We start from the raw sequence: 21,098 nt of genomic DNA, 5'->3' as shown, positions 1-21,098 counted from the left end.
AAGGACACATCCTTGTTTGACGCCACTCCTGATGCTGAAAACATCCGATTAATGTGCCGTCATATTGGATGGTTCCTCTCATGTCTTCGTGGAAAGACTGGATCATCTTGAGTAACTGTGGTGGACAGCCTATCTTGTGGAGCAGTTTGAACAGTCCATCCTTGCTGACCAAGTCTAAATCCTTGGTCAGGTCGATGAAGGCAATATAGAGTGGCTTCCTCTTCTCCCTGCATTTCTCCTGCAGCTGCGTCAGAGAGAAGACCATGTCAGTGGTAGATCTCTCTGCGTGGAATCAGCACTGTGATTTGGGATACACCCTCTCAGCAATCCTCTGGAGTCTGCTGAGGATGACGCGTGCGAACAGTTTACCAGTGATGCTTAGGAGGGAGATTCCACGGTAATTGTTGCAGTTGCTTCTGTCTCCTTTTGTTCTTATACAAGGTTACAATATTAGTGTCGTGCATATCCTGTGGAACCTCTCCCTCTCTCCAGCACAGGCACAGTAGCTCATGTAGGGGTTCCAGGAGGGTGTCCGTGGCGCACTTGACTACCTCTGGTGGTATACCATCCTGGCCTGGGGCCTTTCCTACTGCAATGCTGTTGATGGCTTTCTTCAGTTTGTCCACAGTTGGGTCCTGATCCAGTTCGTCTGTTATTGGTAGGAGCTCGACGACGTCGAGGGCTGTATCAACCACAATGTTCTTGCCTGAGTACAGCTTGGAGTAGTGCTCGACTCAGCGCTCCATCTGTTTGGCTTTGTCAGTAATAACTTCACCAGGTTTGGATTTCAGAGGTGCCATCTTGTTCTGGGTGGGTCCTAATGCCTTCTTGATGCCCTCGTACATTCCCCTGAGATTACCAGAGTCAGCGCTGGTCTGGATGCTGCTGCATAGCTCGAGCCAGTAGTTGTTGGCACAGCACCTGGCTGTCTGCTGTACTGATTTTCTGGCTGCTCTGAGTGCTTGCAGGGTACTGTGGCTTGGTGAGCGTTTGTGCTCCAGGAGTGCAGTTTGCGCTTCTTTTCAATGGCTGGAATCATCTCACTGGAGTTAGTTTTGAACCAGTCATTTGCGTTTCTAGCTCTTCTTCCGAACACCGACAAGGCTGTGTTGTAAATTGTATCCCTCAGCTGCTGCCATCTGGATGTTACATCGGCACCCCCAGGGCTGCTGTGCAGATTCTCTCTGAACTTTTTCGGCTCTCTCTGAGTTTGCTGTCATTCTGGCATCAATGCGGGGTCTTCCAGTTGGTTTAGAGTGGTACAGCTTCTTGGGTCTCACCTTTGAGTTTGGAGCAAACTAGCGAGCGATCTGTATCGCAGTCGGCACTGTGATAGCTGCGTGTCAGAAGGACGTTTTTGAGGTTATCACGTCTAGTGATGACCACGTCTACTTGATGCCAGTGTTTCGAGCGTGGGTGTCTCCATGACACTGTGCTGTGGCTTGGTTTGGAAAAATGTGTTTGTGATGCACAGATTGTGGTACGTGCAAACTTTGAGAAGACGCTGTCCGTTTTCGTTCATTTTTCCCACACCGAAGTGGCCTAAGCAGGAAGGCCATGAGTCACAATCAGCTCCAACTCTTGCATTGAAGTCACCCAAAATGTACAGTTGTTCGCGAGCAGGTATTTGCACTATGGCAGCACTAAGCACGTCATAGTCTTTTACTTCTGGTCTTTTACTTCCGGTGTGGCGTACAGGGTTGGAGCGTAAGCGCTGATCAGGTGGACAGGACTGGTGCAAGTTTGAAGTATGACCGGATGGAGTCTTTCTGATCCACCCATGACTAATTCCACCATTTGTAGAAGGGTGTTTCTGATGGCAAAGCCAACACCATGCTCCCTGTGTTCCTCTTGGGCTTTACCCTGCCAGAAAAAGGTGTAGTCCTTTTTTCCTTGAGAGATCCCAAATCTGTGAGTCACATTTCTTGCAGAGCAGCAATGTCAACTTGGAGCCTCTTCAGTTCCTCATTGATGACGGCGGTCTTCTGGGTATCACTGATGTCCTGAAGATCTTCAGTCAAACTGGTCAGCATGGTCCACACATTCCAGCAGGCAAGCTTAAAACTTAGATGGTTTCCTTTTCTTGTTGATTTTCTTATTGGTTTGCCTGGTGCTCAAATTTGTCACTTGTCATGTTTGGGAACCTTAAGCCTCATGCACCCAGTGAGGCAGGTGAACTGTGGCGGGACAGTACCCTACTGGCTGGGGGCTGCCCAGCTTGAGGCGGGCGGTGACTGTCCAGTGAGATGCGATGATCTCTCCCACCGTCGAAGGCAACCCCTGGCTCTCATTCTCTACGCCAATCGAGCAAGAGCTTATAACTGGTATCTGTTATCTCCCGTGTTAGTTCAACGCTGTTAAGCAATGCTGGAGTACCTCTCCAGGCGCAAGCTTGGGCAATTTTTTGGACCCTGGGCTGCCCAGATGCCATTGTCCCCCTCTTGGCTTTATTGATATAGTCCAAAGGAGAGGATAACCTCTACGTCTGGTACCAGCTCAGCTGCAGCAGTTGCCGGGTTAATGCCGGAAGTTGGCACAGAACCTCCTTAGGACTTCCCTCTGGATTTTCTGTCAGGGGTTTGTCCCTTAGCCTTGCTCCTTCCCAGGATAACCCACAAGGCAGTGGGGCACTGCCAGCAACAGTACAGAAATAAAGGTCGCAGTACCACAACCTTTCCCCTTCCCTGCAAAAATCTTGCAAGCTTCTCACTACTACTTTGTTGATCAGGACCCCTACAATTACAATACCATGAAACTTCAGATTTAAATATCTGAAATAATGAAATATATGACTTCTATGACCATGAAATTGACCAAAATAGACCACAAATTTGGTAGGGTCTGAAGTATAATCAATCATTTTCCCCTTGATAATGTGACAGACCAGCACTGAATATATTTATTAAAACTTAATTTAATTACTATACAAAGGCTTTATTTTACCCTTGATCTTAGTGCACACCTATCACTTATGTTAGTGGGAAGAGTGGTGGAGTGTTGAAATGGTGAATTAAGGGTATGCTGCTACCACTAATATGAAATCCTATTTATTCATTATCTGTTTTGGGGGTTTTTTTTCCTCTTCCCTTTTATAAGTTCTTTGCAGGAAAATGCAGAACTGGCATTAATTTCTGACATTATTCTAAAGGAATGAAGCCTACATTTTAAGCTTTTTGAATTGTAATTATGTTCCTTGTCACAATTTGTCTCTCATAAGTTTGAGACACTTTCTCATATTCTTCACAAGTCAGTCTCTTGTACCAACCCTAATTGTCTTACCGTAGTTCTTTGAAATGTTTGTTGTTCTGTTTTTCTGGTGATGAGGCACCAACAACTAAAAAGTAGTATCCCATGGGTAGTGACACCTAAAACTGATACATTCTTTGGTCTGACATGATTGCTTTCTTTAAGGAACAAATGCGTTTTGGCCCTTTCTGCAGCCATACTGTACAGAAACTTGCCTCAGTTTATACCAGTCATCACTCCTCCAAAATCTCTTTCAGCATTCCTGGTCTCTAGGCTGCAACTCTTGCATACTTGTATTTCAGGTGATTTTTTCCCAGGTGTATTAATTAAGTTTAGAATAAGCATGTTTAATAAAATTCAGTTTCTTGCTTCTTAATGTTTAAATCCCAAAAGTAAAATCTGTCCAGTACACCTTTAGACACCACACCTCAGATGTATTGGTGCATCACTGTTCTTTGTTTTAAAGTACTTCTGCCAGCTTTCAGTCTGCAAGCGCGCGCGCGTGTGTGTTGATCCAGTTTATATGTTTTCCTTGGGATTTTGTCAGCCAGTGTATGAAATGCATTGCTAAAATCACTAGTTTCATCAGCTATGTTACCTTTCTGCTCATGGGAGTTTAAAATGACTTATGGGAAAGTTCATTTTGTGTTACTTGTTTCAAATTGCAGTCTTTTCAGATATTTTCTGGAGAAGACAAAATGTTCCTTCTTTGAAAATCAGACCTTAATATGCCTGACCAATTTTTTTAAATTGGTCTTCCGTTGTTCCTCATTGTTTGTTTGGTTAGGCACTGCCACCAGGCGCCATTTCTAGTGCCTGGGTTTGCACTTCAGGGGAGCTGTGCCATTGGGTGTTTAACCCTGGTGGAGATAGGTAGCCAGAGCACCCGTCCCCATGCATGGCAGCACTGGGGGGGGCTGCAGGTGGCCAGAGCATGGTGAGCCAGCTCCCCACCTGCTTCCTCTACGTGGCAACACAGGATAGGGCCTGAGCTGCTAGGAGCAGGCTGCGCTGGTGGAGTCAGTGCTCGGGGGCCAGGCTGCCCAGGGCTTCAGGGAGGGGAGTGTTTGGTATCGTGCAGACTCTAGGTGGCGTAGAGATCCTCTCCATTATCCAGAATATTTAAATATCTGGCAACCTCCAGGTTCCAAGGCTGCTGGATATAGAAGAGTTTACTGTAATTTTCCCTGCCCTAGAGGCTTCATTTACCTTCGCTGAGCTAAATATACCCAAATCTTTTAATTATTTCTGAAGAGCAGATACTTGATTTTATCAAACTTGAGAATCTGTGTAAGCTACTGTAAATATATAATATTATGAACCCACTGCTTCAGACTGTTATAAGGAGTACATTCTTATTTGACGTCACAATCATCCAATTGTAATTTTCAATTCAGATCATTATACTATATTGATGGCTGCATGTACTGCACGAGCTTCAGAGGAGCAGATTTTGAAGACTGTGGAACTACTTCTGTCAAGGAATGCCGATCTCAGTGTTGCTTGCCGGTAAAGTATTTCATTTGTTAATCTTAAAATATTAATGGAAATAGCATTAATAACCACATTTATAAAACTCAAGGAGTAGGCTTTGTGTACTGGGGATTTGTTCTAACTCTTTATATTACTATTTCTCATAGATGTCCGTATTTTGTATTTAAAAAAAAAAAACTACACTTTTTTTATAAAACAACATGGACAACATTAAAATAATGTTAAAGATGCAATGTCAAGTACTCATGTTTAGGAAATTCCATACTTAAAGTTGTAATTTGGGCCACTTTTATGCATGCATTTTGATACATACATAATTGCATGATCATATAATATATTTTCCCCATTGGATCCTTTCTTTCTTCAGTGCACAGGATGGATCTGCCCTTGTCATGGGTCAGGGTTTTGTAGAGGAAGAATCTGTTGCCTTATTTGTTACAAAAGTTGATAGGGATGTAGTGAACGGGGCAGGAGAATGCAGGAACAGGACAGTTTCTTGGCTTTTTTTGCTTTCGGAAAGGTCTCTTCCAGAAACGTGATTGCATGAGATTATGCAAATAAAGAGCAAAATTTTTTGGAAAAAAAAAAAGCACTTCATTTGCATGTTTGCTCTCCCTCATTTGCATTCCCAAAAAGGGGAGTGCTGTGTGGAGCCAGCCTTGTTGTTTAATTTGGGTAGAGTCCCTGTGGACGCTCCATTCTAGGTGCACGTTCATTCTATCTGTCTCAGATTGGAGATTTTAGGTAGCAGTGCCCATTCAGCAACTCCACCATGAAACCTCTGTGAGCTCCATGCCAGTCCCAAGGCTGGATAAAGGAGGAGGGTTAGTCTGAGTGTTGATGCGCTGACTGTGAAACAACAATACAAATGAAATCTGATGCCACTACAAAGAAATGATTGAAGATGCCAGCTCAGATGTTGCCCAGATAAACAAGGTCCACAATACCAATCGAGCAATTGGGTTTGGGTTGATTAAACTGGCTACTGAAAGAAAATTACTATTAACACATATGCTATCAGTTGGAACATGAAACATCAAACACTGTGGGCATCTGGAAAATTAGAGCTACTTCAGAAGGAGATGGAGAGATACCGATGCAATATACCTGGCCTGGCAGAGATGTGCTGGACGACATTGGGAGAGATATGTGGTTGCGAAGTCATTTGGTCAGGAAACGAAATGAAGCATGAAGTAGGAGTTGGATTCCTTCTTAGCAAAATGGCTAGAAGAGCATTATTAGGACACAAACTGGTGAGTGTAAGAATGATGGCAGTGAGATTCGAAGCAAAACCATTCAACATCTCAGTCATTCAGATGTATGCACCCACTGTGGACAGTATGGAGGAAGAGATTGGGCTATTCTATAAAGACTTGACAAAGACAGTGGAGGAGATCGGAGGAGATTGGAATGTGAAGGTTGGAACACATAACGAAGGTTGGGAGAGAGTCATGGGAAAGTTGGGATCTGGAGAAAGAAACAAACAAGGTGGGAAACTACTAGAGTTTTCTACAGAGTACAAGATGGTGATGTGCAACACAAGATTCCAACAGAAGGACTGTAGGAAGTGGACATGGCTATTGAATGACAGGAAGTTCAAGAACATGATAGATACGATTTTGATAAAAAGATGGATAACATCAGTACAGCAGTCCCAAACTTTCCAGGGAGTAGATATAGACCCAGACCACAGTCCAGTGATTGCAAATGTCAAGGTAAAACTCAAAAGAAAGTGTAAGACACCATTTAAGTAAAGAAGAGACATGGCGAGGTTAGGTGAGGAAGAAACAGGGAATGCATACAAATCAGTGCTCGAAGAAAAGATTAAGAATATTGTCACAGAGAAAGACCTAGATAAGAGAGTCACAGGGATAGCAACCGCAATGGAGGCAATTGAGCACACTCTTCCAGAAGAAGAGAGGATCGATAAGAAGTGGATTACTCAGGAGACGCTGAAGTTGGTTCAAGAGAAGAGAGTGTTGAAGATCAGAAGACATGTTTCTGAGATGGTGGAACAGTAATATAGGGTGAAATGCAATGAGGCAAGGAAAGCAGCCAGAAAGGATAGGGAGAAATGGTTAGAGGAGCAATGTGAAGGTATAGAGAAGTACTACGGCAAATGTAAGACTAGGGTGGCATATAAAACGATTAGGAATATTAATAGGAAATGGCAACCGAAGCAGATGGTGATCAAAGATGAGACTAAATAAGTGCTCATGAACAGGGAAGATAATGTGCAGTAATAGATGAGATATTGCACTGATTTATGCAAAGCACAGTTGGACCTGAGTGTCTCAGGCTACGTCTACCCGTGCCCCAAACTTCGAAATGGCCACGCAAATGGCCATTTCGAAGTTTACTAACAAAGCGCTGAAATGCATATTCAGCGCTTCATTAGCATGCGGGCAGCAGCGGCGCTTCGAAATTGACGCTCCTTGCCGCCGCGTGGCGCGTCCAGACGGGGCTTCTTTTCGAAAGGACGCTGCCTACTTCGAAGTCCCCTTATTCCCATGTAGGCGGCATCCTTTCGAAAAGGAGCCCCGTCGGGACACGCCGCGCAGTGGCAAGGAGCATCAATTTCAAAGTGCTGCTGCTGCCCACATGCTAATGAAGCGCTGAATATGCATTTCAGCGCTTCGTTAGTAAACTTCGAAATGGCCATTTGCGTGGCCATTTCGAAGTTTGGGGCACGTGTAGACATGGCCTTAGAGAGATTGAAGAAGTGAGAGAGATATCCACCAAGCATCAAGCGCGAGACCAATATTTCGAAAGAGGAAGTAGAAAAAACAGTGAAACGATTAAAGAACAACAAGAGCTCTGGAAGTAGAGATCACTGGAGAGATGATCAAATAAGGTGGAGAAAGCATGATTCAGGAAATACACTGACTGTGTAATATAGCATGGAAAGAACGGGGGGTACCTAACGAATGGACAAGGTCTGTGCTAGTGACAATGCACACGAAAGGAAGTACGTTGGAGTGCAAAAACAGAGTGATTGCCCAAACATGTCATCTAGGCAAGGTGCTGATGATGATACTAACGGAGAGACTAAGATCGCAGGTGGTAGAACATATAGCGGATGAGCAAGCGGGGTTCAGAAAAGATAGACGTACCATACAGCAGGTATTGGCACTAAGACTGAAAGTGAAGAAAGCTTGACGAAAGAATAAGAACATACACGCTTGCTTCGTCGATTTTTTTTTTTTTTTTTTTTTTTTTCAAAAGGCATTTGACAGTATAGATCAGAAAGGGACTTCTTTGGTGTTGGAGTCATACGGAGTGAGTAGCAGACTGATAACGGTTTTTGAAGGGTATCAGGGACAATACCAAGGCAGCGGTGAGAACATGCAGGGAGTTGGGAAGTTGGTTTAAAACAAGTAGAGGTACGAGACAAGGAGATCCAATATCGCCAGGTATCTTCATCACACATCTGGAGAGCGTGATGGACAAGATCAAGGAAGAGATAGAAGGGATATCTGTGTATGGGAAAAGAATTAACAACTTGAGGTTCACGGATGATATAAGTATCATTGAAGAAGATGAGGAGAAGCTAGCAAAAACTGTGCAGGTGCTGAATGAAGAAGGGAAGCAGTATGGACTGATTATGAACATCAGTAAAACAAAATGGTATTTGGAGATAAGGAAATAGGAAGGAATATCAGTGTCAGTGGTATTGAACTAGAAAACGTAGGGAAGCTCACATATCTGGGAAGCAACATAATATGGTGTAGACTGTAAGAAGGATATAGCAACTAGAATAGCGAAAGCAAGAGCGAGTTTGAAGGCGATGGATAAGATCTGAAACAGCAAAACAGTTAGCTTAGGAATGAAGCCGAGCATCTCGAAAACGTGTGTATTCAGCAGCACATTGTACGGATGTGAGACATGGGTGATAACAAAAGATTTGAAAAGAAGAATACTGTGTTGAAAGGAGTTGTTATTCTGAGAGTAGGATGGATGCAGAAGGTCACCAGTGAGGAATTATGTGGAAAGATACAGCCGAAAGAGAACCTGCTGCAGAGGGTTATAAAATGGAAGCTACAACTATTTGGGCATATTTGCAGAATGAACAATGAACGGAAAATCAAGACTGTAGCATTCGGCATAATGGACGGAACAGGAGAGGCAGACCCCAAAGAGAATGGGTAGATGATATAGTAGGTTGGTGCAGAGCTAGTCTATAGAAACTAAGCCACTCCGCACTGGACACGAAAAGGTGGAAAGGAATAGTGAGAGAAGCATCAGACACCCAACGGGTGCTGAGCTCACAGTTGATGATGATTCCTGTTCATCCGTGCATGCATCCTGTGTAGCTCATGTTCCGTTTGTTCTGTTTCATTGCTATCTAGAGCCAGGCAAGTAAATCTCCCTCTGTAGAATTGCAACTACCTCAGCTGTGTCCAAATAGGGCTGACTTCAACTGTTTTTCTCTTGTCTATTAGTGTTAATTCATACCCGTTCTTCTCACAAAAACTCATGTATTACACAGTTGTCCTTTTCATGTTGTTTTTTTCCTCCCCTCAGGGGAATTTAAGCAGTGGGAGGGTATATCTGGTTTTATGTGCTGCCATTCATGCCAGAGGTGACCCTTGAGAATGGCAGTGCAGTACCAATGCGCCCATTGACTTGGGAAGAACACTTTTGACTCTGAATCCCCAGTACTAGAATCAAGAGCCAGAAAGAACTGGGGACCCCAGTCCAGGGCCAAGGGACCCCAAGTCCAGGGCTGTCCCAAGGTCCCTTAAATTTATTTAAGGATGCTCATTACTTTGGGCAAAATATGCACAGTAAGATCCCTTCCCCTCCACCCCCCTTCTGCAATCTCACATCACTTTGTTGGCCCTTTTTTAGATACCCTCACATGAGCGCATTCTGCAGCAGGAAATAGTCCATCTCTTTAACTTAAGTGCTACGAAACAGTTCCCACACCATGGATAAGGAAGTGGTTTTATTCCAGATACTTACTGGTTCCAAAAAAGATTGGTGGGTAGAGAGTCATTCTTCATGTAAGGTTATTCAACAGATTTACAAAAAATCACTAACTCAGCGTGAGTGGGAAGTCCTGTGACTCCTTATAGACTAACGTATTTAGTGTAGCATAAGCTTTTGTGGGCAAAGACCCTCTTTTTCAGATGCATGCATGAAGTGGGTCTTTGCCCACAAAAGCTTATGCTACAATAAATCTGTTAGTCTGTAAGGTGTCACAGGACTTCTCATTGTTTTTGTGGATACAGACTAACAGTTACTCCTCTGATACTAGTTCAGGATGGTGACTCTTGCAGCAGTAATTCCATCATTAGATTGTGAGGATTGGCTCTTGGCCATTGGCCGTTGACCTATAATGTCACTTACTTTCCTATATGATTCAGCCCTGGCACAGAAGGTTCCTTTGAATGAATTTGGTCTTGAGTAGAGGCAGGGAGTTCCTTAAGCAGCTGGTGTAGTTTCTTTTGGAATTCTAAAGTGGGATCAAAGGAAAGAGGTCTATAAAATGTCACATTAGAGAGTTGTCTAGCTGCCTGGTTTTCATAGTCTGACTTTTTCATGATGGCAATAGCACCCCCTTTGTCAGACAGCTTGATTATAATGTCCAAGTTATTTTTGAGATTCTGCACAGCACAGCGTTCAGCATAGTTGAGATTGTGTTTCATTTGGTGGCGCTTGCATGTAATTTCAGTCTGTGCACTGTTGCGGAAACATTGTATATAGAAATCTAGACTGTCACTGCGATTGTCGGGGGCGTCCACATAGAATTCTACTTTTGGTGTTAGAAAGGGGATCAAGCAAGTCAGGCTGATGTTCATTGGTATGTTAAAAGTATTCCCTTAGACAGAGATGATGAAAGAGGACCTCGGTCACCACAAGTTCAGACAAACTACTCTTAAATCCCTTGGTCATGAAAAATGTCCCTTAACTGGTGGAAGGACCCTCAGTGTTTTGTACATGGGTCTCCTTTGCCCAGGCATGTCCATCACAAGTAATAATGGATGCATCGCTATTGAGATTTTGTATCAGCTCTTGAGGTGGGAGCAAGACCATCCTGTTTCTTCACTGAACCGGTGAGGCTCTTGATTTGTTTAAACCCTTGTACTCTGGGTGTATGCTAAATTAGACCTACATCTCAGCAGTTTACCTTGCTGGTGTGCAAAAAAAATCACAGCAGATGCCTTCAACAGGTACTTCTCACTGGATCGCAAATGGAAGAGAAATGGTATTATGTACCAAGTGGTATCTTAATGTTGGGAGATCCCACATGTATCTGTATGTGCTACAGTCAAGAGCAAGAAGTGCTCCCAGTTGCGAATGAGAGGGGCAAACTGGGTCACTGACCCCAGAAGACACTCTTCTCCTCTGGAGTAGAAGTATACTTCACCCTCCTCCCCCCTACCCCCCAAATATTCAAAGTGTTGATCAAGGTAAAGAAAGAAAAGACCAGGGTTATTCTAGAAGCTCCTGTGAGGCCAAGACAAACATGGTTTCCTTACCTTTCCCAGCTCACTGTTTGTCAACCAGTTGTGCTCTGGATTGCCCTGTCTCTTCAATTTTTTCAGTCCATCCTCAGAGTTCTTTGGCTTAAGACTGTGGCTGATGAATGCTTTGCAGCACTGTGAACAACCTGTATTGAGGACATGAGCACTGCTACATAGTTGGAAATAAAATATGTATAAATACTGTAACAAGTCCCTTGCCAGCCCCCTATGGGTGCTGCATTTTGTGGCAGGTTTTTATATTGTGGCTCTTCCACTGCCTCGGATCTTTCCATAGGCAAGGGTCTCCGCTTACCAAACAACTCTCATCATAGGCAAATGACTAGTGTGCAGCAAGACCCCTCAAATGGTCCTTACGCCTCATTTTTCTGCTAGAGTAGGTCTCCAGGGGAATGGTGGTGGCAGCTGATGGCTTTCCCTCTTCCCTAAACGTAGTAGCTATTCCCTGGGCTACTTTTCCCACCACTTCTCAATAGCACCTTCTCCCTACCTGGCTGAGCTTCCCCTTTCCTCCATACCTCAGTTTTACAGCATCACTTCCTGGGGTCTGTTCCTCTTCTCCTCCTCCACCCCTACCCCTGCCCGCATCCTAGGTGGGGGAAATATTTTATAGCTGGCTAACAGGCCTTAACTGGCAGCAGATGTTTGATTAGCCTTTTGCTGCAGGCTGGCTCTTGATGAGCCCCAGCTGCTTGCTTTGGCTGTTGGGCCTCACACTCTCTGTGAGGCACTGACCAGTTCCCAGTGTATTTGCCTTCCACCAGGCTCTTGTAGCTTACTGTCTGTGATCTGCCACAGTACCTACCTGAAGAATTGGACAAGATTCAGCCATCAGTGTCACCTAAGGCATCTTTCACCTGCATTACCTCTACTCTCAGACTAGATTAGATTCTAGAGATAAACGCGATGGGGTTATCTCTAAGATCATTAGCGCACACTGGCCGTGTCTACACGTGCCCCAAACTTCGAAATGGCCACGCAAATGGCCATTTCGAAGTTTACTAACGAAGCGCTGAAATGCATATTCAGCGCTTCATTAGCATGCGGGCGGCAGCGGCACTTGGAAATTGACGTGCCTTGCCGCCGCGCGGCGCGTCCAGACGGGGCTCCTTTTCGAAAGGACGCCGCCTACTTCGAACTCCCCTTATTCCCTTGAGCTCATGGGAATAAGGGGACTTCGAAGTAGGCGGCGTCCTTTCGAAAAGGAGCCCCGTCTGGACGCGCCGCGCGGCGGCAAGGCGCATCAATTTCGAAGTGCCGCTGCTGCCCGCATGCTAATGAAGCGCTGAATATGCATTTCAGCGCTTCGTTAGTAAACTTCGAAATGGCCATTTGCGTGGCCATTTCGAAGTTTGGGGCATGTGTAGACGTAGCCACTGAGTAGTTACTAAGGCCTTCCATTATATGAAGTAGTGGTTTTTCTATCTTACAATGATGAGGTTTCTCCAATGACTGGGGACCCCATTTTTAAAAGTCAGATGCCTTACTCAAATTAGGGACCTCAACTTGGTGCTTAAAGATAAAGTCCTATTGCAGCTTCACCCCATGTTCTTACTGAAAGTATCTTTCGATTTTCATGTAAGCAAGAAAGCAAGGGATCTCCAGTTTTCAAGCAAAGACACTTCAAATTGATATTTAGTTGCATCGCCTATGCTCAGCCTCTTTACAGGGCATTAATTCACTCCCCAAGATCCTTTTCTACTTCAGTGGTGCAGTGTGTTCCCATTGACGAAATATATAGATAGAGAACTTGAACCTCCATCCATATCTCTTCTGAACAAACATCTCAACTTCTAATGTGGTGTTTGGTTCTACTGTACTGTCTTAAATCCCAAACTTTACCCTGAAGCCCCATCCTTCTGTAGAGCTACTGCTTGGTAGTCACTGAGACTGCAGCACTTATAGGGTTACTACACAAAGAAGAAAAAAGATTACTTATCCTGATTCTTCAAGATATGTCCTTATGGGTACTTCTACCCGTCCTCTCTGCTACTTCTGGAGTTCTTTGTCATGGAGCTTTGTGGTAGAGAAGAAGCTGAGGGTGGGTCACGCAGGAAGCTCTCTGGTGCAGAACACAAGGCTTCATGGGAAGCATCATCGGGCTGAAGAACACTGCTACCTAAAATCTCTAGTCAGGGTGCAGGTGCACTTAGAGTGAGGCATGATAGAGGCACTTCTTGAAGAACTATAGTTGCTGCACAGTATGAGTAACTCAAGTATCAGAGGGGTAGCCGTGTTAGTCTGGATCTGTAGAGCAACGAAGGGTCCTGTGGCACCTTATAGACTAACAGAAAAGTTTAGAGCATGAGCTTTCGTGAGTTAACTCACTTCTTCAGATGCTGGACCAGCATCTGAAGAAGTGAGTTAACTCACGAAAGCTCATGCTCTAAACTTTTCTGTTAGTCTATAAGGTGCCACAGGACCTTTCGTTGCTCAGTATGAGTAACTGTTTCTTTTTCACTGTCTAGGTTCACAGTTGGAGATGCTGGAGTCTGATTTATAGAAGTACTGAGCATTCACAGCTGCAATGCTGAGTACTCTGGAAAAATAGGTCATCGGTAATCTCATGTTGAGCACCCAACTTCAGTGGGTATTTTACCTTAATCTCTATTCCTCTGCTTCCAATTTATAAAGTGGGGATAATTTTCCTCAACTCAGAGTCCTGGTGTAATAAGTTCACATTTGTGAAGCAGTCAGATACTATAATGATGAACACAACTGAAAACCCATGAGAAACTAATTCTGTCTTCAGAGCAGTTGACTAATGTGCAATAAATAAAGCCTGGAACTACATATTCAATAATAAGGATATGACAATCTATAATAGCGGCTCTTTAAGGAGATTTCTTTTCCATTAAACTCCAGCAAATCTCTGCTGAGCATACATGAACTGAGATTTTTTTTTTCCTCTAAAGATGTCTAATGTGGCCAACATAAGAATGACTATGCTGCGGCAGACCAAATGACCATCTAACCTAGTATTCTGTATGATGACTGTTCAGTGCCAGGTGCCACAGCAGGAATGAATGCAGTATGGAAGTGATCCATCCTCTGTCACCCATTCCTAGCTTCTGCCAGAGTCTAAGGTCACCACCCCGTCCATCATGACTAATAACCATTGATGGACCTATCCTCCATGGATTTATCTAGCTCTCTTTGAACCCTATTATAATCTTGGACTTCACAATATCTTCTGGCAAGGAGTTCCATAGGTTGACTGTGCATTGTGGTTTTAACGCCCCCCCCACCTTCACACGTACGTGTGTGTGTGTGTGTGTGTGTGTGTGTGTGTGTATACATTTGTCTGGTGGCCCATAGTGAAATTACCCTGACAGGCTGTAGGTTGCCAACCACTGGACTAGATTGTGCTTAGTCCTGACATATATTTGTTTTTCAAACCTGCTATGTATTCATTTCACTTGGTGACATGGTTCTTATATTATGATAAATAAATAACTCTTCCTATATTCACTTTTTCCACACCAGTCAGGATTTTATAGACCTGTATCTTATCCCCCTTAGTCATCTCTTTTCCAAGCTGAAAAGTCACAGTTTTATTAATCTCGTCTTATATGGCAGCCATTCCATCCCCCCTAATAATTTTGTTGCCCTTTTCTGAACTCTTTCCAATGCCAATTTATCATTTTTGAGATGAACATATCTGCCTGTAATGTTTAAGATGTAGGTGTATCTTGGATTTGTATAGAGGCAACAGGATAGTGTCTTATTCTCTAACCTTTTCTAAATGATTCCTAACATTCTGTTTCCACTTGCTACTATGGTACAAATAATTACAGTAAACTTTCATACCCAGCATTCTGTCACCCAGAACTCTCAAATAGCCGGCAATTTAACCATAAGGAAATGTTAGTTACATTTTCCATAAATACAGTATAGTGAAAGTAAATATAAATAAATTCAGCAAATACACTGTAAGTTTACAGTGAATGGTACTACTGTTGCTAGTAAATAAAGGACTCTGCGTACATTTTTGTTTTGTTTCTTAATATCTAATCTTGTTTTTGTTTACTCTTATGTGTTGCTATGTATACCTCTGTCATCCAGAATATTTGAATATCTGGCAGCCTTCCAGTCCTGGAGCCGCTGGATATAAGAGTTTACCATGTATTGAACTGGAGAAATGATCTGCGGTAAATAGGTTGAAATTCAACAAGGACAAATATAAAGTACACCATTTATGAAAGAACAATCAGTTGCGCGCACACACAAAATGGGAAGTCACGTCCTAGAAAGGGATACTGTGGAAAGGGATCTGGGGGTCATAGAGGACCTCAGTATGAGTGATGTGTGACGCTTCCAAAAAAAGCAAATTTCGTTCTGGGAGGTATAGCAGGGGTGCTATAAGAAACAAGGAATACTACTTCTGCTCTGTGTTGCTTAAGCCCCAGCTGAAGTATTGTCTCGCGTTCTGGTTTCCACATTTCTGTAAAGTAGTGGATAAGTGAGGGGGGGAAAGAAAATTCAGAGAAGAGCAACAAAAATTATTAAAGGTCTAGAAAACATGGCCTGTGTGGGAGGAATGATAGAACTGGTTTTGCTTAGTGTAGAAAAGAGAAGACTTGGAAGGGACATAAGTTTTCAAGTGCCTAAAAGGTTGTTACCATTCTCCTTAACCTCTGATGATAGTCCAAGAAACAATGGAATTAAATTACAGCAAGAGAGGTTTCGATTGGACATTAGGAAAAACTTCCTAGCCGACAGGAGGGTTAAGAACTGTAAAAAGTTGCCTAGGTAAAATCTTCGTCACTGGAGATTTTTAAGAGCAGATTAAATGAACACCTATAAGGGATGGTCTAGATCAGTGGTGAGCAGTCTGTGACCCAAGAGCTGTACGTAGCCCATGAGGCTTATCTGATTGCAGGCCATGAAACAGTTTGCTGATGTTGACTGTGTGCACATATAACACCCCTCAGCTCCCAGTGGCTGTGTGCTCTGTTCCTGGCCAATGGAAGCTGTGTGGTCTGCTCCTGCAGGCCAGTGGTCTGTGGGAGTTTGCTCTCCGCTGCTTCCCACAACTCCAGTTGGCTGGGAATGGAGAACTATGGCCAGTGGGAGTTGGCGGGGAGGAGACAGTGCCTACAGACAGTCAATGAGAGCAAAACATTTTGTGGCCCATGATGAAATTACCCTGATAGGCTGCAGGTTGCCAGATTGTGTTTAGTTCTGACATGAGTGCAGGGGATTAGTCATGATGAACTCTGAAGGTCCCTTCCAATCCTATGGTAACAAAGTTAATTTTAACACTTGAAAATATAAAAATTTAGGGAAAATACTGAAATAAAATAGCCAAGGGTGTAATGTAAATCATTATTCTTTCCTCTTTTAGTTTGAGATCCTAATATTTAGTACAGCCTCTGGATTTGTACATGAATTTCAGCGTGTACCTATATGCATCCACAAATTGAATTTTACCTCAAATATATACATTTAAAAATTTTTGTGGATGATTAAAAAATGCTTTCCTGAATGTTCTGATTTGAAAAACTATTCTTAAGTGCCACTTTTTTTTTTCTTTTTTTTTTTTTTGGGAGGGTGGGGGTGCACAATGGTTGGGCGGTAGTAGGGGGGAAGCTTTTATTCAAAAATTGCTCAAATCGCAAGGTGTTTTTCCAGGTTGCTTAGTTAATGTGCAAGTTTTAGAAGAAATTGCATAACACTTTAATTTTAGCAGAAAATATTTATTGCTACTGATAAGATAGCAGCAAGTCTGTACTACCATATAGTAATTTCAGAGGCCTTGACATTATCTTTGTGTGATTGTTAACTTAGTTAAATGGCAAACAGCGCCCATTTCAGAAAAGGTAAAGAGCCTGGGAAAAGTGTTACATTTTTTAATCAGATCATAAATTTAACCATAAAAGCACTGTAGCAGAGATGTAGGGCAGTTAAAGTTTAATATTGTATTGCAGCAAAGATCTTTGATCTACTACAGTCAGCTGATTTTTACATTATATTTAATTAATAACCCTTATAAGGTTCTTTATTCTACAGACAAAAAGAGAAGACATGGTGTCAAAGCTCTGTTTTTCTATAATTTCTGAAACACCTTTTGTGGGGCATTTTATTTCCATGTAATGAAGATTAATATTAAAAATCAGAATATACATCTGCCTAAATATCATAAATTAGTGTCCTTAACCCCAAAATAATTATGAATAATTAAAAAAAAATAGTAAACAAAAAAAAAAGATGAAACCAAAGGACATCTGTCAGGTTCAATGATAGGAGGAGAGGGCCTTTAAATGTAGATAGATCAGCTGTGGTGGCTTCCTCTGGGAAGCAGTTTTATACTTACAAAATGAATATTGAAGGGACCTGTCTCCTGCGTCATAGTGACTGAATCATGAGACCAATAGATCTGCTCCCATTGACTAATTTCCAGGCAGGATGATAAGGGTAGACAGCTTGATTTTTTTTTTTTTTCCCTTTTTTCTTCCTTCCTCCACCGGTGATAGTCACATGTAGCTCCCATTGAAATCAAGAAATGGAAACAGTGCATAGAGGTGATATTAGAGGAAGGTCTAAAAAAATTCAATCTAATTGTAAATAAAATTAATAAAAACTTTAAACCACACCTTATAGTGAAAAATAAGTAATAGAAAGTAGGTAGTTGGTGTCCTCTTTTTGCCCAAAAGGCCAGGATTATTGTTGTTTAATTATGTGCTAGATGCCTTTAAGTTGAACCCAGTTAGCTGTAGTCAGGGCACTATGCAAATATAAATGAATACTTGTACTAAAAATCCGATTCATAATTTAAGGAACACTGACACAATATTGTTTATTCTACTAAGCCAGCAGTTCATGTGTGATTGACAGCAGCTTTGTATTCAGTCTATGAACTATTGTAAAAAAAAATTTTGTATGAAGTATGCCTAGTGAACTAAGTTCCCTGTAAGCTGTTCAGCTGCACAGGTATGTATTTAGTCTTGTACAGGCCATCTGTAGGGCTATGCAGAGTAGTAATCTTTGGGGTAGCTGGGGGAGGCTGACCCACTTCTTCTTGCCCTCCAGTTTGCTGTAGCCCACGGCCACTTAGCTTCAGCCTAGACTTTGCCTGGGGAGGGCAGCCCAGCCCTGGTCTGACTCTGCTACAGCTGAGGAGAAACTGGCAGCCTTGTCCCAGCTTTGCAGCAGCCGATGTGGTCTGGCCCCATCCAGATCCTGCAGTGGTATTAAGGGAATTGACCTGACTAAACTGTGGCCAGGTTGGCATAGACGGCCAGGCCCCAGCCTGACATCCCCTGCCGCAGCCAATTTGGCATCCGTAGTCCCAGCCTTGCACCCCTCTTCCCCATCCTTATGCTAGATCCCAAACTCTGTCCCAGCCCTGAGCCCCTTAGCTCCAGCCCCATCTCAGAGCTCACATCCCTAGCCAGAGTCCTAATATTCTTGTATCCCAACTTTCTGTCCCAGACGTGAGCCCCCTTCAGCACTCAGGATGCCTGTGCCCCACCCCACCATGTGAATTTTGTTGTGTGCACCAAAATGAACGTCCCCTCCACATGGCTGCACAAAATTAATTCTGTTCAAAAGTGGGGAAAAATTAGAGGAAACACTGCTGGTGACATGTAATTTAAAAGCTAATAATTTACTAGTCAGCAGTATGATGAAATGTGTGTGGTAACATGTAAAATTATGGATTTCCTCTTTATGATAACACAGATTCAAATCTACACAGCTCTGAGTAGGCAAAAATTGTTAAACAGGTTTGTCCTAAACAAAAAATGTCTCTTACGTCAGTTTACATGTAAGTATCAAACCAGGTCATTGAGACAGCAAGTAGGAGAAATTCCAGAAGAGAAGACATATCTGCCTTTCAACATGCACAGAGGAGAAGAAAGAGCATGGAGCCACCTTCACCATCAGTCTTTACTGTTTTGAATACATTTTGCTTAGGGTGTAATCTTCAGAAGAATCCACTTCAAACTGGACTATAAAGGTGAGGAGATGAAACATGCCAAGGTGCATATCCTCCCCCCCCCCCCCCCCCGCCCCGCCCCCCGCCCCTTAAAGCTAAGAAGACAAAAGATCAGCCCTTTGACTTTTAAGAGTAATCTCATCCAGAGAATTTGGTCCAGTGTTGTTGGAAACCTGTTGCATGAATTTTACCTTGACCCAAGTCTAGGTTAAATATTACCTACTACAGGTTGAGCCTCTCTAGTCTGGCACCTGACTGGTGCCAAACCAGAGAATTTGCTGAACCATATTAGGTCAGTATTTTCTAGCAGCATTACCATCACTTCCATTGCTTACTGAGCTTTAGAAGATATTTAAAGAGGGTAAATTAGAGCTATATAACAGCAGAGAACACTGAGAGCCAGGATGGGTGTCTGTAAACAAACTTCATGGGACTACAGGAAACTTGCCCACACCCATGGTAAGTGCACATTTGGCTAAGTAAAATCATGCTGGATGATGAATGTTATTGTACTAGAGTGTGCTGGATTAGAGAGGTTCAACTTCTAGAAATTATTTTATCTTTATTTTTACTTCACTATCTTGTACTCACTCAATTATTTCTACTTAGTTAAATAAACTTCCTATTTTTTAATCAAAATTGATGTAGTATTTTTTAAACAGGTAGCCCCATTTGAAGTAGGAAGTTATTGATATTGACCCCTTCCATGAAAGAGCTGGAGAATACAAAGCACAGCTCTGGGGGAAAATTCAGGACTTCTAGTTTCTTGGAGCCACCTTGCAAGTAATAACCTTAGATGGTAGAAGCTAGTGCGACTAGTCTGTTAACACGCTGTTTGGGTGAGAGCTGCTGTGCCAGGGCTGTAGCTATACACAGACCCCAGGGTGTAATCTACATAGTGTTAGGCCATTTGTGAGTGGCCCAGGGTGGGTGTTACAATAGCAAAGCATTGTGAGGCATTCAGGGTTATATGACAGGCAGTGACACAACATATCACTGATCTGACTTGTACTCCAGAAGGTGACCTATTAGTGTCAGAATTTCTGGGCTGTCTCATATAGTGCCTTTAATTATGTCATACAGGATCTCTGCTTATGCAGCTAGAGTCTGTCTGATACCGGTTAATACCAGCTGAGTGAACAGAATAGGTCTATCATAAAGTGATCTGTCCCTACACCTACTCCCTTTTTCCATTCCCAGCTTATGGCAGAGACCTGGGAACATGGAATTGCATCCCTGACCGTCTTAACTTATAGCTATTGAGGGCTCTATCCACTGTGACCTTATCTAATTCTTTTTTGAATCCACTTGTAGTCTTTGCTTTCATAACATCCTTGGATGATGCATTCTATGGGTTAACTATGCATTGTGTCATAATGGGAATGTGAAGAATTTATGTTGAAAAGACAAAATGCGAAGTAGTCCATGTTTGTGTGGAGAAGACTTTTATTTTGTGTCCCAGTTCATTGCTCTGTGAACCACCCAGAGCTGTCCCATCCATAGAATGTTTTGGGGCAGGAACTCTGGACCCCACACTTTAGGGAGGTCCTGTGGGGCCTAGGGAAGACTGTCAGCAGCAAGGGTCAGGTCTACCCCTGCACACACCAGGGCTGACAGGAGCTTCAGGAAGCAGAGCAATCTGGACCTTGCCTGCTCCACTCCATCTCACTTTTGTGCTTCACTGCAGGTGGTGGTGGATAGCAGGGGACCTGGCCCCTGTCCACTGCTTCCTTGAGTGATGCACTGGGAATTGGGCTCAGAGGAGCAGAGCAGGCAGGGATATGGGTCACTCTGCTTCCTACTCCTCTGGTGAGTACAGGGGGTGGGGGGCTTCCCCAGTAATTCCCCAGATTGCATTGTTGTAGGGGGTGTGGAGTGGGGGCAGAGCAGAGCCAGGAAGTGGCAGGGCAGAGCTTGGGAGAAGGGTTGGA

At 43.2% G+C, this 21,098-nt stretch overlaps 1 protein-coding gene across 1 annotated transcript in view; it reads left to right on the top strand.

Moving 5' to 3' along the window:
* Window positions 1-21,098, top strand: part of ASZ1 (ankyrin repeat, SAM and basic leucine zipper domain containing 1) — a 104,922-nt gene that overhangs the window by 23,514 nt on the left and 60,310 nt on the right. Inside the window, exon 4 of the mRNA XM_074984099.1 lies at window positions 4,644-4,755. Coding sequence (XP_074840200.1) covers window positions 4,644-4,755 — 112 coding nt within the window. The remainder of the gene's footprint in view (window positions 1-4,643; window positions 4,756-21,098) is intronic.

The sequence above is a fragment of the Carettochelys insculpta genome, chromosome 1, assembly GCF_033958435.1.
Source record: "Carettochelys insculpta isolate YL-2023 chromosome 1, ASM3395843v1, whole genome shotgun sequence".
Classification (NCBI taxonomy): domain Eukaryota; kingdom Metazoa; phylum Chordata; order Testudines; family Carettochelyidae; genus Carettochelys; species Carettochelys insculpta.
This window is presented reverse-complemented; position numbering and strand designations above follow the sequence as displayed.